This window comes from Nicotiana tabacum, chromosome 12 (genome assembly GCF_000715075.1).
Source record: "Nicotiana tabacum cultivar K326 chromosome 12, ASM71507v2, whole genome shotgun sequence".
Taxonomy (NCBI): domain Eukaryota; kingdom Viridiplantae; phylum Streptophyta; class Magnoliopsida; order Solanales; family Solanaceae; genus Nicotiana; species Nicotiana tabacum.
Genome location: NC_134091.1, coordinates 122,803,341 through 122,820,163, shown reverse-complemented (window position 1 = coordinate 122,820,163; position 16,823 = coordinate 122,803,341). Strand labels below are relative to the sequence as shown.

The 16,823-nt window shown below is 36.9% G+C and overlaps 2 protein-coding genes across 33 annotated transcripts in view; both read right to left on the bottom strand.

The window, feature by feature from the left end:
• Positions 1-6,750: 6,750 nt before the first annotated feature.
• LOC142167368 (uncharacterized) lies at positions 6,751-8,356 on the bottom strand. The gene is made up of 2 exons (XM_075227532.1): positions 8,161-8,356; positions 6,751-7,745 (listed from the first exon to the last, which is right to left on the bottom strand). The coding sequence occupies exons 1-2, from the start codon at positions 8,354-8,356 to the stop codon at positions 6,751-6,753; spliced, it is 1,191 nt and encodes a 396-aa protein (XP_075083633.1).
• A 3,448-nt stretch (positions 8,357-11,804) lies between these two features.
• The window catches only part of LOC107823754 (protein FORGETTER 1-like), a 29,060-nt gene continuing 24,041 nt past the window's right edge, over positions 11,805-16,823 (bottom strand). For 22 of the 32 annotated variants that reach the window (XM_075226980.1, XM_075226978.1, XM_075226998.1 and 19 more), the window contains 4 exons: positions 16,582-16,693; positions 13,744-15,184; positions 13,513-13,634; positions 11,805-13,014 (listed from right to left, as the gene is read on the bottom strand). In XM_075226980.1, the coding sequence (XP_075083081.1) occupies positions 15,042-15,184; positions 16,582-16,693 (255 nt within the window). In that variant the 3' untranslated portion in view covers positions 11,805-13,014; positions 13,513-13,634; positions 13,744-15,041. Of the gene's footprint in view, positions 13,015-13,512; positions 13,667-13,743; positions 15,185-16,581; positions 16,694-16,823 lie in introns of all 32 variants that reach the window. The other 10 variants (XM_075226984.1, XM_075226972.1, XM_075226983.1 and 7 more) reach the window with 8 other exon arrangements.

The window sequence follows — 16,823 nt, the reverse complement described above, 5'->3', positions numbered from 1 at the left end:
TGATTGATGAGGTCCAAGAAATGATTCTTATTTTTGGTTACCTAGCTAAAGATTAACTGATAATTAGCGCATGCTTTGGTTTATCACACAATTAACTTAAATCAAAGTAAATTTTACTCGAGACGCACAAGTGTATTAAGATTAGTTTGAAAGAGGGAAGCTTTGATTTCCAACGTCAGATTAAGATATCTAGTTTAATTGACAGCAAAATTGTAACAGAGAAATTAGGAATTTTGGTTCATCCTTCTGTCTGCTTGCATTGAATTGATAGGAATGAAATGGGCCAAAGGAAATACAAAGATTTACTTTTAGGAGGGCAACCTAGATTTTCTATCTATTTAAACTAACAAATTGTCATGGTGTGATAAGTACTCTATTATACTTAATCATGTTCGGGTTCGTCCTGAATACGGAGTCACCTTTAGTAGGGAGCGCTTTATCCCAAAATTAATGGTACTTCCAAGCAGAGGCAGGCCCAGGATTTGAGCGCATCGGGGGCACCGCGATTGACATATATATGTCAGCTAGTCTAATAAGATCAAGACTAAAGGTGTGTTAAGCAGCTAAAGCAGAGTCTCAGTCACTATCATTAAATCTTCAACGGATATCTGCTACTTTACCGAATTGATCCTTGAACGCGGAAGGATTTTTGGAGTTTTTTTATTAATGTTTTGAATTTTTTTATTGAATTACTTATTTTTATACATGTCAAAAAAATGATAATGCTTATAAACTTAATTATTAGGACAAAGAAGGTGATTGGCTTCTTGGTAATGGAATATCTTATTCCCTATCCAATTTCCTTTAATATATTTTTGTCTCTCTCTATTACCTTTTGGATGTCTAGAAAGATATTTCTCAAAAGAGTTTCAAACTATTTTGTGTAGAGGTTGACTACTATGTACTAGTGCTAAATAATTGTTTATAAATTTAGAAAAGATAAAGAAAAAAAAACCAAGTTAAACACTAAATACAGGATACTATTCTATCTTGAATTCAAAGAGGAAAAAAATAAAATGAAACAAACAGCTAGTATTGGGTCTCAAACCCAGGTCACATAGTGTAAAGCAATAAATGTCGCATACTCAACCAGCGGAGCAACCATCTTTTGTTTGATGGAGCACATCAAAATTATTTAAGGGTCCTTGTTGTATAAACAAATACAGTTTTTCTCGAGGCTAGCGGATTCCGGTGACCCCTCTACGTCCCATGTAGGTCCGCCTCTGCTTCCAAGTGAGAATCTAGATTAGTCAGAACCCAACGACGCTACCCGACATTAGGTAGGAATTCAAATACAAAACAATTCTATCTATTAACTGTTCAGGAGATATAATCTGTATTTAAAAGATTCTTTTTCCTCATGTAAAATTCAATAGTGCAAAGACTGTGTCATTAACATCACAATTTAGGTGTAGTTGAAGATTTCAGCTGCAAAAGGTCCAGACAAATAGGACCATTTTAAATATAATTAAAAGGAAGTAGTAAATCCAGAAATAAATGCTAAAATATTGAATTCTTAATCCTAAAATAGATAACTTTGTTAGGAACACACCATGTGGACTCCAATTATGGGTAAAATTTTCAGCAATCAGCAGTACAAAAGTTCTGCTGATGATATGAAACAGAACATTCAGAATTAGCACAGTTACAATGGCTATCTCATACAACACAATATCCTTTTTGTTCTTCACTATCCTTTTTCTCCAAGTACCCAAACATCATTCCTTAATCTCAGATGATTTAGTTTCTGAATTGATTATCCTTCGTTCTCAATCTTCCACTGGTGTCATTCACCTTTCTAACAAATTACTTAGGCGAATTTTATCGGTACCTGTCCCTAGGCCATTTTCTTTTGTTATATTCTTCGATTCATGGAAGCTACATTCAGAGACAGAGATTTCACTTCCAAGTCATAAAAAAGAGTTCCTGCTTCTCTCTTCTTCATTCCACACAAACAATCCACATATCAAGAAACCGTTTTTCTTTGACATTTGAGTTTCAAGAATCACAAGCTTCTTTTGCTCTATTTGGAGTCAAGCCTCTCCCTTATATATGTTTAGTCCCCCATTTAGCTACTGATTTCAAAACGGATTCTACTCAAATGAAGTCTGGAAGTACAAGAGAGGGGGTGAATTGCTTATTTTAAAATAAGTTATTATAAGTTACTAGTTTACCAATTAGTCCACTAGAAATAAGAGTGAGATAGTAACAACAACAGCAACCCAGTATAATCCCACTAGTGGGGTTTGGGGAGGATAGTGTGTACGCAGACCTTACCCCTACCCTGAGGTAGAGAGGTTGTTTACGATAGACCCTCGTCCCCCTCCCTCCAAGAACTCCCCACCTTGCTTTTGGGGTGACTCGAACTCACAACCTCTTGGTTGGAAGTGGAGTGTGTTCACCACTAGAGCAACCCCCTCTTGTCCAAGAGATCCTGCACTTTACTTCTGCATTTTAATTCTGTACTTCGTAGAGCGAGATAGTAAGAAGTACAAAATTAAAATGCAGAAGTAAAGTGCAGGAATTAAAGACATCGGAGTTTTTATACTGGTTCGAATTTAATGTGAATCCTAGTCAAGTCCCCAAGGGTTGCAAGGGTGTTCTCTTTCAGTTATTGAATTTTTTGAGTACAAAGTGAATGGTGTAGTTTTACACCAACTGGTCAGTTTCTATGTCTCTCGTATTTTCTTGATACAATGCCTCACCAGTAATTTTCTCTCTTTCTTATCTAACTTGTTACACACCAAATCTAGTAGAACTACAATGTTTGTTTGAAGTAGAACAAAGAGAAAGTAAATGATTTGATCAAAGTATATCTCTTTAAGTCTGAAACTATCGTATATATACTTTCCAGGAGGCTTTAGAGTCTAGAGAGATTTGCGAACCCAAGAGATTTAATCTTTGAAAGGAATCACAGATTGATTCTTTCCAAGAATAAGGTTGATTCCCGTTATACTTCCTTGATGAGTGGACTTTGATAGCTTTCCATCTTTAAGCCTTAGTATCCGCCGGATTTTCAATGTTGGTTATGCCTTTGCCGAACCTTTAGTACTTCTTCCCTTTTTATTGTTGATAGCTTCAATCATCTTCTGATTGATATCTTCCTTCAGCTTTGATTTCTCTCCTTGATGGCTTCAATCATCCTCTGATTGATATCTTCCTTTAGCTTTGGTTGATTATCTATTTCCGGACCTTTATTGCTTCGCTGGTTCCTTGATTGCTTTAGTCAATCTTTGATTGATACTTCCCTTTTTACTTTGATCCTAATTGATTTCCTTGAGTCCCTACATCAAACACAATTATATTATTTTTCATCATTAAAACTAAAATCTGACAATCTCTCCCCTTTTTCATGATGACAAAATAATATGTATAAACACCAGTTAACTTCCCTATAATTTTACTCCCCCTCAATGGGTGCAGTTGACTACCCCTCAATGGTTGCAATTGACTCCACCTCAATTAGTCGACTCATGTACTTGCAAAGGTTATATCTTTTTTCTCCCTTTTTTTGACATCAGCAAAAAGGGAATACCACTAAAGCAAATAATATAGCGTATAACCATTAAACATGCAATATAACTAAGGATGGCATGATAAGCACGCAGAGTCATAAAAGAAAGAAAAAACATCAGGTTGACTGGTTAACTAGTCCAAAACAGCAAAACACAAAAATTGTTTGAGATTTCCACCACTAGTGACGCAGGAAATAGGTAAGAGTGTTGCAGATGGCCTACTTTAGACGGTCAAAGCTGGCATTTACTTCAACGGTGACCCCATCAATCCTGTCGTGAACTTCATTGAAGGCTTTGACTGCATTTTCTCCAAGTCTCTGAATTCTGACCCTTATCTTGGAGACGTCCGACCCTGTTTCCTTCGACATTGTGTGAATGTCACCAACAGTGGACTGAGTGGTAGTAAGGAGTTCTTGGATGTTGATCAGCTTGTTATCAATGACAGTCAATTTTTCAATGATAGCAGGATCACTTACACTGTGAAGAGAGATAGAGGATTTGACCTTGGAGTCAGGTTTAACACTTTTGACTTCACCGTCCTGTTTCTTTACCCAAGTGCCATTTACACACATATACCCCATACTAACAAAAGCCCTAGAATTGTAGGATTTTGACACAGAGACCAGAGGGTATTCTAAGATGGAGATATTGTGGGCAACTAGGATATAAGAGATGGCCATACCATAAGGTAGACTGGCGGGATCATCAGCACTCTCTATCATAAAATTTATGACCCAGGAGGATAACTTAATCTTGAGTTTAGTCACAAGACAATAAACAAGAAAGGTGTCTCCTTGAGAGAAGGTAGAGAATAATGCAGTTCGAGGAAGAAGAGTGGTTGCAACAATATGGTCTAAGACACGAGTTTCAAAGTTAACATCACTAGGACCTAACTAGTTTGGGAGAGAATTAGAAGAGCACTCAGCAATACAGCGTTTTGCTTGATCAAAATAAATTTCAAAATCATTAGGCCAAGTGTTTTTGAAAAGCATTGGAAAACAAGAGCATTTACACGAGAAAATTGAGTCAAACATAGAACAATCAAGAACAATGCGCTTACCCAGAATAAAGGATTCTAACATATCAGGCTTACTAGAGCAAAGATTTCCATAAAACATTTTCACTAAAGGTTCAGAGACTTTAGGAAGGGGTAAAGAGAGGAATTTTGACCAACCTTGAAAGGCAAAAAGATCTTTTACCTTAAAGTTGAGGGTTTCCATGACACCAAGATCAGCAATTCTGCCATGAGCAATGGGCTTGTCTTTTAGGGCAAGAAAGAAATCCATGTTTGGGGAATCCCAAAAATTGATGATTCTAAGGAGCTTGAAAGGTCTACTCTGGATATTTTAGGAGTAAGGGTTTCAGGAGGATCTTCCATGGACCTTTTTCCTAGAGCTTTTTCTCCTAAGTGAGAGTAGTCTGAAAGTTCTACCTGTGAAGAGGCAAAACCTTCGGAGTGGTCAGATCCTATGTGTACGGGTTCTGGGGGCTTAGAAGAGGGTTTTCCTCTGGACCGAGTACTTTTTCTGGTGGAGGTAGAAGGAGTTTTGGGGTGTTTAGCCATGGGAGAACCTACTTTGAGAGAAAGGATTTCTGAAAGATGAAGACGACAAAGATAGAGAAAGGGGTTCATAGTTTAAGAAGGAAATATTGACGGTTGAGTATATGAAAGGAAAGGGTGTCAGTGAACAGTCATGATGATTGGTTTTCCTTTACTGGAAGCAGCGATTGATGTGAAAAGAGAGGGAAAAATGGAGGCGATACATAAATGAGTACACACAATCAAAATTTGAACATTAGTCAAATAAGAAATTAAAAAGACAAATAGGTCCTAATTTTTTAAATTAAGAGAAATAATGCCAAGTAAATCTCTTAAAAGACAGAATCTATCTTCTGGTAGAGGCTTAGTGAAAATATCAGCCAATTGATCAGTGGTACCAACAAATGACAGTTTTATATCACCTTTGATAACATGATCTCTAATAAAATGATGCTTGATGTCTATATGCTTAACTCTAGAGTGATGCACAGGATTCTTTGAAAGATATATAGCACTACAGTTATCACAAAAAAATTGAATAGGTTTAAAAAATAATTCATAATCACCCAATTGATGAGACATTCATAGTAACTGTGCACAATATTGTCCGATGGCAATGTATTCAGCCTCTGTAGTGGATAATGCAACAGATCCTTATTTTTTACTATTCCATGAAATCAAGGATTTTTCCAGTAATTGACACGTGTCACTGATGCTTTTCTTGTCTTCCTTGTCACTTGCAAGATCAGTATCTGAAAAAACTTCTAATTTAAAATTGTTAGAGCGTGGATACCATAGTCCATGAGAAGTAGTTCCAATGAGATAATGAATAATTCTCTTTACTGCAATCAGATGAGGCTCCTTAGGAGCTGACTGAAATCTGGCATATTTGCAAATACTGAACATAATATCTGGTCGACTAACAGTTAGGTAAAGTAAAGAACCAATCATTCCATGATATTTTATTTCATCAACGGGATTTCCCTTTTCATCTTTATCAAGATTTGTTGTCGGGCTCATAGGTGTGCCAATAGCTTTAGCATTGCTAATGCCAAATTTCTGAATTAGCTCATTGGTATATTTCGTCTGGCATAAGAAGGTTCCTTCTTCAGATTGTTGGATTTGAAGTCCAAGGAAAAACTTTAGCTCTCCCATCATACTCATTTCAAATTCTCTTTGCATAAGCGTTGCGAATTCCTTGCACAACAAGGGGTTAGCACTACCGAAGATAATATCATCAACATAAACTTGAATAATAAGATTACCCTCTAAAGATCTTTTGGTGAATAGAGTAGTGTCTACTTTACCTCTTATAAACCCGTGATCAAGTAGAAATTAACTGAGTCTTTCGTACCATGCTCGTGGAGCTTGTTTAATTCCATATAGTGCCTTGGTTAACTTATACACATGATAAGAAAACTTTGAGTTTTCAAATCCAGGAGGTTGTTTTATATATACTTCCTCCTCAATGAAACTATTTAAGAAGGCACTCTTGACATTCATCTGGAAAAGTCTGAATTTCTTGAAGGTTGCATATGCAAGAAGAATTTGTATTGACTCTAGTCAAGCTACTGGTGTAAAGGTTTCATCATAGTCGACTCCCTCTTGTTGAGAATATCCTTGAGCTACTAATCTGGCTTTGTTCCTTATGACTTTTCCATCCTCGTTGAGCTTATTTCTGAAGACTCATTTAGTTCAAATTACAGTAGCGTCTGCAAGCTTAGGCATCAATTTCCATACTTGGTTATTATCAAATTGATCCAGTTCATCCTGAATGGCATGAACCCAACTTGAATCTTTGATAGCCTCGTATATCTTCTTTGGTTCAATCTGGGAGATCAAGGCTAAGTTTGCTTTCTTCTTGTGAGCTCCTCTGGTTTTCATCCCTTCACTTGGATCTCCTATGATAAACTTCTGAGGATATTCTGGTTCACTCCTCAATTCATTTGGTCGTGTTATGCTTGTAGGAGTAGTTGACTCTATCTGTGCTTCTGGTTGACTGTTGCTAATTTCATCAGTCGACTCTGTGACATTTTCTACCCTGTTAGCCGACTCTTGGAGATTGCTTGACTGAGTTGTTTCTTGATTTTGATCTTCATCACCTGCGATGATTCCTTTCTCGGTCAAAGTGTTATTTTCATCAAATACTACATGTACTGATTCTTCTATAGATAAAGTGCGTTTATTATAAACTCTAAATGATCCATTATTTATAGAATAACCTAGAAAAATAATTTCATCACTTCTTGGATCAAATTTACCAAGATTTTCCTTAACATTGTTGTGAATAATACACTTTCTTCCAAAATTATGGAAGTAGCTTATGTTGGGTCGTTTACCTTTCCACAGTTCGTATGGAGTTTCCCTCAAGATTGGCCTTTTGAGACATCTGTTGAGAATATGGCAGGTTGTACTTACTGCTTCTGCCCAAAAGTGATTTGGCAATGAGTATTCTAGTAATATGGGTCTAGCCATATCTTGTAGAGATCTATTTTTCCGTTCCACTACCATATTCTGTTGAGGTGATCTTGGGGCTGAAAAAATGTGAGTGTATCCTTGATCATTGCAGAATTCTTCAAATGCTCTGCTCTCAAATTCTCCTTCGTGATCACTTTGAATGGTTGTAATAAGATATTCATTTTCTCGTTCAACTCTTTTACAGAAGATCTCAAAGTTTTTCAAAGCTTCATCTTTGTGAGATAGAAAAATCACCCATGTAAAACGTGAGTAGTCATCAATAATAACAAATGCATATTATTTTCCTCCTATGCTAGCAGTTCTAGTAGGTCCAAATAAATTCATATGAAACAGTTGTAAAGTCTTAGATGTGGACACAATGTCTTTGATTTTGAAAGAGTTCCTAGTCTGTTTACCAATCTGACATGCATCACACACATGAGTTATAGAAAAATTGAGTTTGGGAAGACCAATAACTAAATCATGCTTGGATAGTTTATCTATAAGATGCATGCTTGCATGACCAAGTTTCTTATTCCATAACCATGGATCATAAGACATGGATGTTAAGCGATATGACCATTATATTTTCGAAGCCATCAAGAATGTAGACATTTTCATACCTTTTTCCCGGAAGGATTAATTTACCTGACTCGTCTTCAGTAGCACAACCTATTTTCTTGAAATTTACCTTATATCCGGAATCACACAGTTGGCTTATACTTAGCAGATTGTAGTTGAGTCCATCTACGAGATAGACTTCAGTGATATCGCAGTTGTTATTGAATGGGATTGTGCCATATCTTCCCCTTTGAGTCATCTCCAAATTTAACACTTCCACCATTTATTTTAGTGACATCTTTGAATGGGTTTTTTCACATGTCATATGGCTGGAACACGCACTATCTAGGTACCATTTTCCTTTGCGGCTCTTTCTATGGTGTTCCTGCAAAATGTAACAATTACTTTCTCTTAGGTACCCAAGCTTGCTTGGGTTCTTGTTGGTTAGTATTACTAAGAAAGTTGTCTTTGGGTTTCCAAATCCACCCTGGAACATTTGATTTTCGAAAACGACAAAAGGAATATTTATGCCCACTTTTATTACAAAAGTGACATACAGAAGGTGATCCATCTTTGGATCTTCCACTAGTGCTTGTGGACTCTGTTCTGGTTGGTCCCTTTTTCGGTTGACTTGTAAGTCGTCTGGTTGGACTTAACAGTACTATGACTGGTGGATTTGCGTATGCCATTGAGTTGCATTTGCAATTCCTGAAATTCTTCTTGAAGTACTTCTTTTTCAATTTCACATACTTCAAGCTTGAGTTTCCAGTCTTTCTTTTCCCTATTGAGTCTCTTTAGTTCATTCATCAACTTTTGAGACTCTTTTAAAGTAAGGTCAAGAATATCATGCAATTCATTGCATATTTCACAGTTATAAGATCTTACCTCGCTTGTTTCATCTCGTGCCATAAAACAGTTTTCATTTTCATCCTTGCATTCGTCATCTGAAACATCTTCATCTGTCCAGCAGTCTAAAATTTTTTATGTCATTTTCCAGAATTGTCATGAAGCACAGATTTGCTATTTCTTCTGGTTCTGAAACGTCTTCATCACTCCAGCTTCCAAAGGATTTATTCTTGTTAAATCCTCTGGCAACTTTTCTTTTTAGATCTGGGCATTCAACTTGTACATGTCTGTATCTTCCACATTCATAACATTTTCCAACATTCTTATCATGCTCATTGTATTGCCTGGTTCGCCTTAATGACATTCTTCCTCTTTTTGTGTTTCTGTAGCTTCTCATTAGACCATCCATGTTCCTTGATACCATGACAATTTCTTCCTTTAGGGCTTCAGGATCATCGCCAATATCATTTTCTGTCCTGTCAGTTGTAGCCTTAAATGCGACTGTTTTCTTCTTTTCTTCCTGGGTTGTTTTCTTGAGATGAGTCTTTTTAAATGTTATGAGATCCCCTCGAAGTTCATCATACGATAATTTGTTTAGATCTTGTGATTCAAGTGCAACTACTTTTGTCTGCCAAGTCGTAGAGAGACTTCTCAGAATTTTCCGAACTTGATCACCACTTGTATATGGTTTACCAAAAGCTTTTAGATCACTGATGATTTTGCTAAACCTTGCAAACATTTCTTTAATGGATTCTCCTTCTTTCATCTGGAAGAGTTCGTAATTATGAAGCAACATATTAAAATGTGTTTCTTTCACTTTGATGGTTCCTTCATAAGTGATTTCTAGTTTATCTCATATTTCTTTAGTTGTATCACAACTAGATATTTTTTCATATTCTTCTCCACTTATAGCATTATAGAGTAGATTTCTGGCCGTAGCATTGACTTGAACAACTTCCATCTGCTCGTCTGTATATTCGTCTATATCTTCCGGATCAGTAGCAGGTTGTGCTGCTACGGGCAGTGGATAGTTCCCTTTCTTGATTACTCGCCAAATTTTGACATCATATGACTTTGCATATATTTCCATACGCATTTTCCAGTGAGAAAAATATTGTCCATTGAAATAAGGCATCCTGACTTGTGATGTTTCTTCTTGAAAGAGTGCTCCACAATTCCTTGGTTTGCCATGATTTTTTCTCACAGGCTGTTAGGCAAAGAAGAGTGAGACTAGCTCTGATACCAATTAAAAGAACAAGAGGGGGTGAATTGCTTATTTTAAAATAAGGTTATTATAAGTTGACTAGATTACCAATTAGTCGACTAGAAATAAAAGCGAGATAGTAAGAAGTGCAGAATTAAAATGCAGAAGTAAAGTGCAGGAATTAAAGACACCGAAGTTTTTATACTGGTTCGGATTCAATGTGAATCCTAGTCCAGTCCCCTTGGGTTACAAGGGTGTTCTCTTTCAGTGATTGAATTTCTTGAGTACAAAGTGAATGGTGTAGTTTTACACCAACTGCTCAGTTTCTATGTCTCTCGTATTTTCTTGATACAATGCCTCACCAATGATTTTTTCTCTTTCTTCTCTAACTTGTTACACAACAGATCTAGTAGAACTACAATGTTTGTTTGAAGTAGAACAAAGAGAGAGTAAATGGTTTGATCAAAGTATATCTCTGTAAGTCTGAAACTATCGTATATATACTTTCCAGGAGGCCTTAGAGTCTGGAGAGATATGCGAATCCAAGAGATTTGATCCTTGAAAGGAATCACAGATTGATTCTTTCCAAGAATAAGGTAGATTCTCTTGATACTTCCTTGATAAGTGGACTTTGATAGCTTTCCATCTTTAAGCCTTGGTATCCGACGGATTTCTAGTGTTGGCTATGCCTTTGCCGAACCTTTAGTACTTCTTTTCTTTTTATTGTTGATAGCTTCAATCATCTTCTGATTGATATCTTCCTTCAGCTTTGATTGATTATCTATTTCCGGACCTTTATTGTTTTGCTGATTCCTTGATTGCTTTAGTCAAACTTTAATTGATACTTTCCTTTTTACTTTGATTCTGATTGATTTTCTTGAGTCCCTACATCAAACACAAATATATTATTTTTCATCATTAAAATTAAAATCTGACAAAGTCCTCGGAATTCTCTGTGACATACTTTTATTACAGTTATTCAAAGGTTCGTCAATAACATGAATAAAAAGTAGAAAATTTGTTTGTTTGAAATTTGGGAGTAAAGGTTGGTCCTACAACTCCTAGAAAATAAAATGGATAATTGAAAATTTAGAGCCTGAAAATTAATTTGTTGAACCAATATTATACCACAAATTAGATGATATATAAAGAATTACATACCTGCCTAGGTTGATAGAATCATCAATGAGATCCACATTCCTGTGGTATTGTCTCCCTTCATTTGCGCAACCAAGGAGTATTGAGCTCCTCCTCAAATCCACATATCAACAGGATGTTAACGAATGATGACGTCAGATGAACAACCAACCCATCAAGATTCAAGAACGCATGAACGAGAACAGAAACTAACTAGTATTTTATATATGCACGAGCATCTGAGCCACATATCACGGCTCGATTGACCACAAACACAATTTTAATCCACAAAGACCATTACTAAAAAGGAATTTCAGAAACACTCCAGCTAACTACCAATGAAGTCATTTCCCATCATGATAAATGCTCGTAATTCATACATGTATTAGTTATGCGGGAAAAATATATTATATTATATTAGCAATGCTATGTTTTATGTAAAACAACGAAAAAATCAACAAAACATTGTATAACTTATTTTATGTGGGGATTATTTTTTTTTATTTTAGTAAGCAAATATATATATATATATACATATATATAATTATCTATTGTTGGTGTATAAAACTAACCATTTCTACTGATTTTGTTAATTTGTTGAAGGTGTCAATTGAACTTGAAAAAATACGACATCGGCATTTCCCAATAAGAGAATCCTAGAATATCCAAAATCAAGTAGTCAACCGAAATAGACATTTGTTTTCATCTACGAGAAAAAACACTGAAGATCACTACACACTTGACTTTCAAGTGCTAAGAATGTCATCTATTTCCTCCTTTGCATTTTGAATCTTGAGCCACGATCAACACTTAGCTTGATATCAAAGGCACCAGCACGTTCTACAATACTTCCAGTAAAAGTCTGCACGGTGCTGAGGGTACCCGTGCAGTTTGAAACACTTATCTTTACTGTGTCCTGGCTTCTTACAATACTCACAAAACAGACGATGCGTGTTCGACGAATATCCTCCTCTATTTGCATTGTTCCCAGCATTGTATCCATTTGTACTATAATTGGTCTTTAAATTGTTGTTTCCAGCACTTGCATTAAGAGATGCAGACTCCATCACAAATTGATTGTGTGGCTTAACTTCCCTTTGTTTTTTCTCTTGAATGAGCATGGCAAATGCTTGTGCAATGCTAGGTAGTGGACTCATCATCAAAATACTGCCTCTCACCAGTGTATACCTTATTCAACCCCATTAGGAACTGAATTAATCGCCTATCCTGTTCTGTCTTGTGCATGTTTGTCTTAGCTCCACAGGTACAGGTACAATTGCATTGAGCGTGTGCATTTAGGGTATTAAGTTCTTCCCAAAGCTTCTTCATTTTGGTATAGTAGCCAGTGATGTCCAAAGTTCCTTGGCTTAAATCGCCGATTACCTTCTGAAGCTGATACAACTTAGCACCGTTGGTTTGGTCATATCTATCTTCCAATTCCTGCCATAATTCCTTCACACCCCTAACATATTGCAGACTATCAACCAAATCTTTCGACAGTGAGTTGAGAATCCACGAAGTGACCATATCGTCGCATCGTTCCTATTGATCAAAAGTGGTGTGACCCACATCTGGCTTCTTAACCTTTCTTGTGATGAATCCGACCTTGTTCTTCACAAATAACGCCCTAAGTACTCCTCTCCTCCAGGATCTATAACTGGTGTCGTCGAAAGCCATCGACATCAGCATTGTTCCGGCGTTCTCTGGCGGATGCATGTATAAAGGACTAGACAAATCCAAAGTTTCTTTGTCTCCTGCATGAATCAAAGTGTGTGAATCAAATCGCGATCGAACACCAGTCAAAATCAGTGGAAGTAATTTTCTTCTGCAACTCTTGCCCTGATTGAGTCGAATCGGTAATTTCAAAAGAGACGAGTGAGGAAATTGAGTGACTGAATAGAGAATCGAAGCCTAGGCTCTGATACCATGACAAAATATTGAGGGTCAGTGATGTATTCGAGCTCAGATTGAGCTCCAATGGAGGAAAGGGAAAAACACCCACACAGGGAAGGTTCGAGAAACAGACTGAAGCAGCGAGAAATGAATTTTTCTTACTTACAAAATATTTGTACAATACACTTATACACATACACAGACTCTAACACCTTATTAAACTTATAGCCTAAATATTTACAGAAATAGCCTATGTAGTACAATGTGGCTAACTATTAAATAATCTCAACAGGAGTCGTGGAGAGAAGCACAAATGGGCTCATGCTGGGTAAGAGTGAACTAAATGGACGGAATCATACCTTATTTTCACTTTCAGCCATCATAGGAACTTTAGTATCTTCCTTCATTCGATTCTGTTGGAGCATTCTCTATGCAAAGACTGTCATTAACATCATAATTTAGGTGCCAATGGAGATTTCAGCTGCAAAAAGTCCAGTCAAATAGGACCATTTTCTAATATAATTAATAGGAAGTAGTAAATCCAGAATTAAATGCTAAATATTGAATTCTTAATCATAAAATTTACTAACTTTGTTAGGAACACACCATGTGGACTCCAAGTATGGGTAAAATTTTCAGCAATCAGCAGTACAAAAGTTCTGCTGATGATATGAAACAGAACATTCAGAATTAACACAGGTACAACGGCTATCTCATACAATACAACATCCTTTTTGTTCTTCACTGTCCTTTTGCTCCTCGGACCCAAAAATCATTCCTTAAACTCGGATGATTTGGTTTCTCAATTGATCATCCTTCGATCTCAATCTTCCACAGGTGTCATTCACCTTTCTAATAAACTACGTAGACGAATTTTATCGATACCTGTCCCTAGGCCATTTTCTTCCGTTATATTCTTCGATTCACAGAAGCTACATTCAGAGCCAGAGATTTCACTTCCAAGTCATAAAAAAGAGTTCTTGCTTCTCTTCTCCTCATTCCACACAAACAATCCACATAACAAGAAGTTATTTTTCTTTGACATTGGTTTCAAGATTCACAAGCTTCTTTTGCTCTATTTGGAGTCAAGTCTCTTCTCTATTACATTTATGCCCACAATGCTTCTTTTTTTTTAAATTCGTGCTAAGCACAATGCTCAATATTCTTCATTTATTTCCTGAATCTCATATAGGCATTTGTCGTACAATTCTTCAGATGAGCTACAAACATCTTCACCTACAGTCTACAGTCGTGTTTCCCCCCATCATCTCTTCGCGTAACTTCTCAAACTAAATATCCATTGCCAGACCAACAAACACTACTGCTAGGCTTGACCTACTTCAAGCAACACGGATGATATGGCAGAACTGAGGAAGACGTCCGACAATCATACCTTTGATGTTTGAGATCCAGGTGGCAAGAAAGGCTCCCACCAACCCGATTCATACTTGGGATATGGTGTTGTCCACTTTTCTGGCTTTTCAAACTCAAGACTAACAGGAGTACATCTTCTAAACTGTCAGCCTCAAAGCTCTCTTATAAAACTCTGTCTAGCCTCAACTGCAGGTTGAAAATATGCAAATTTTGTCCTTGTACTATACAAAATATCTTAATTTTACTATCTGTTATATTGGGGTTATTTATACACTTGTCGTTAGCAAATTATCTCGTATGCCCTTGACTTTAATAGCACTCCAGCATGGACTGGGTGATTAAAGCTTGCATATTGAAGACTCTGCCTTTCATCAGACAGGAATATGGAGTAATTAGTGTCTCAATTATTTAAAGATGAGCGCCCCTTACGTGATCCACAGGCAATTTGTTGAAACAAGAGCTACAGCGGGTCGCTTGGTAATATTAGGGAATTTATCCAAGAACTTGCGCTCAATCACAAGGCAAAATCCTGTTCTTTGTTGTGCTCTCCGAAAAGGCGAAGACGCTCAAACAATTGCTCCTTGAAATGCTCCTCTTCGTCTAGCATAAATTTGGCATTGCAACAAGAAAATAGTACTTCTTCCTTTATGTCCCTTCCTGTATATGCAACAGAATGCCAGCGTTAAGATTCCTAATGCTAAAACTAAAGCAAATGGCCTAAGGAAACTCCACCTACCATTGTATAACGGAAATGAGCAAAGGCAAATGTATTTCTGCTACAAGTCTTAGCCAAATAGGGAGTTATCTAAAATAATTTCTTTTCCTTTTTACAGGAATAACACGTGCCAGATTACAGCATAAATACTCATCAGAAACTGTGAGCAGGACTAGAAAAAACAAACACTTAACACTACTCATCTTTTGATCGGTACAGTGTCTTCAGGGAACCCAGTGGCGGCGCCACATTGACCCATGGGTTGTCCTTTGAATCCGCTTTGCCAGAAATATACATTGTGCAAAGGTGAATTCTTTTTTTTTTTTAATTGTACATAAATTGATTGTTGAATCCCATTAACACAAGGGAAGTTTCGTTTGTAGTGACAAAGGGGGTTCAACAAATGTTTTAGGTCATCAGTTCGACTCCCCGCTGTGGCATTTTAGCATTTGAATTCCCTTGTCTAGTCCTGTCTGCGCCCCTGGGGCACCATTATCCATAATGTAGAACTAAGAAATCTCGGTTTTAATCAGAAAGGGGGAGCTAATGAAAAGGGTAAAAACATCGAGCAATTGTAAATGAGGCCGAAATAATCCCGGAATTCCCTACATGTATAGAAAGGATACTTTCCTTTTGGCATCCATTGTACATACCAAAGTACTACCTTTTTGGTGATTATTAATCTACAAGTTTACATTACCTTCTCAAAAATATAGTGAGCAATGGACAGTTTTACACTCAAGTGGCCAAGAGGATAAGGTCAATGTAGAATATCCCTCTTTTACTGCTCCTATAGAAGAATTAGTTCGGACTTAATTTAACTAATATATATATACCTTCCTTTTTTTTAAATTTCAACTATATAGCTCGAGCTAGAGGCAGTAGGTACGCTCATCCTCTGCCTTAACTATACAAGCTGGCTAGAACCAATGGCGGAACCAGGAATTTACACAAGGGGATTCCAAAAAATACTACAATGTCTAACCACTTGTGATCTTAAACAATTTTTGAACCCCCTTTGTCACTACACTAGATTTTTTTCCTTGTGTCAAGGGGATTCAACAATTTCTATATAACCAAAAAAAATTATTTTCTTTCTCTATTTTCATAGTATAACTTTTTGACGAAGGAACTTCAATTGAATCCCCTTACTCCTAGCTGGCTCAGCTCCTGGCCCCAACACCATATAAGCAGACAGACAACGCATCCCTCAACCAATATGAAAAAAACAACCATCCCTACTAATATGGGACACATAACAAGAGGAATCAAACCCCTAAAGTTGGTTGCAATGCACTAAGATACAATTGTGAAAGGAGAGAATCAAGAGTATTATAACCTTGAAGCACTGGTTCTACTGCTGCATCCGGGATAAGCAACCCTACAATTCGTTGATTGTCAGTAGTTGTCACAATCCGTACAATGCGGATTCTCTGATGGCTTTGGCGAGCCTGTATCCAACAACAATTGGGAACCAATAAACGAGTGAGGATGGTGCAACAACCCTTTTAGAAGAAAATTATCTCTCTCGACGCAAGAAATACAGCACAAACGATCGTAAGCAAAATTTCTGGTGCCTCG

Coding starts and splice junctions, on each gene's coding strand:
- LOC142167368 (XM_075227532.1), bottom strand. CDS start 8,356: ATGGTGGAAGTGTTAAATTTGGAGATGACTCAAAGGGGAAGATATGGC. Junction 7,746..8,160: donor TGCTACTGAAGACGAGTCAG/GTAAATTAATCC, acceptor TATCTCACAAAG/ATGAAGCTTTGAAAAACTTT.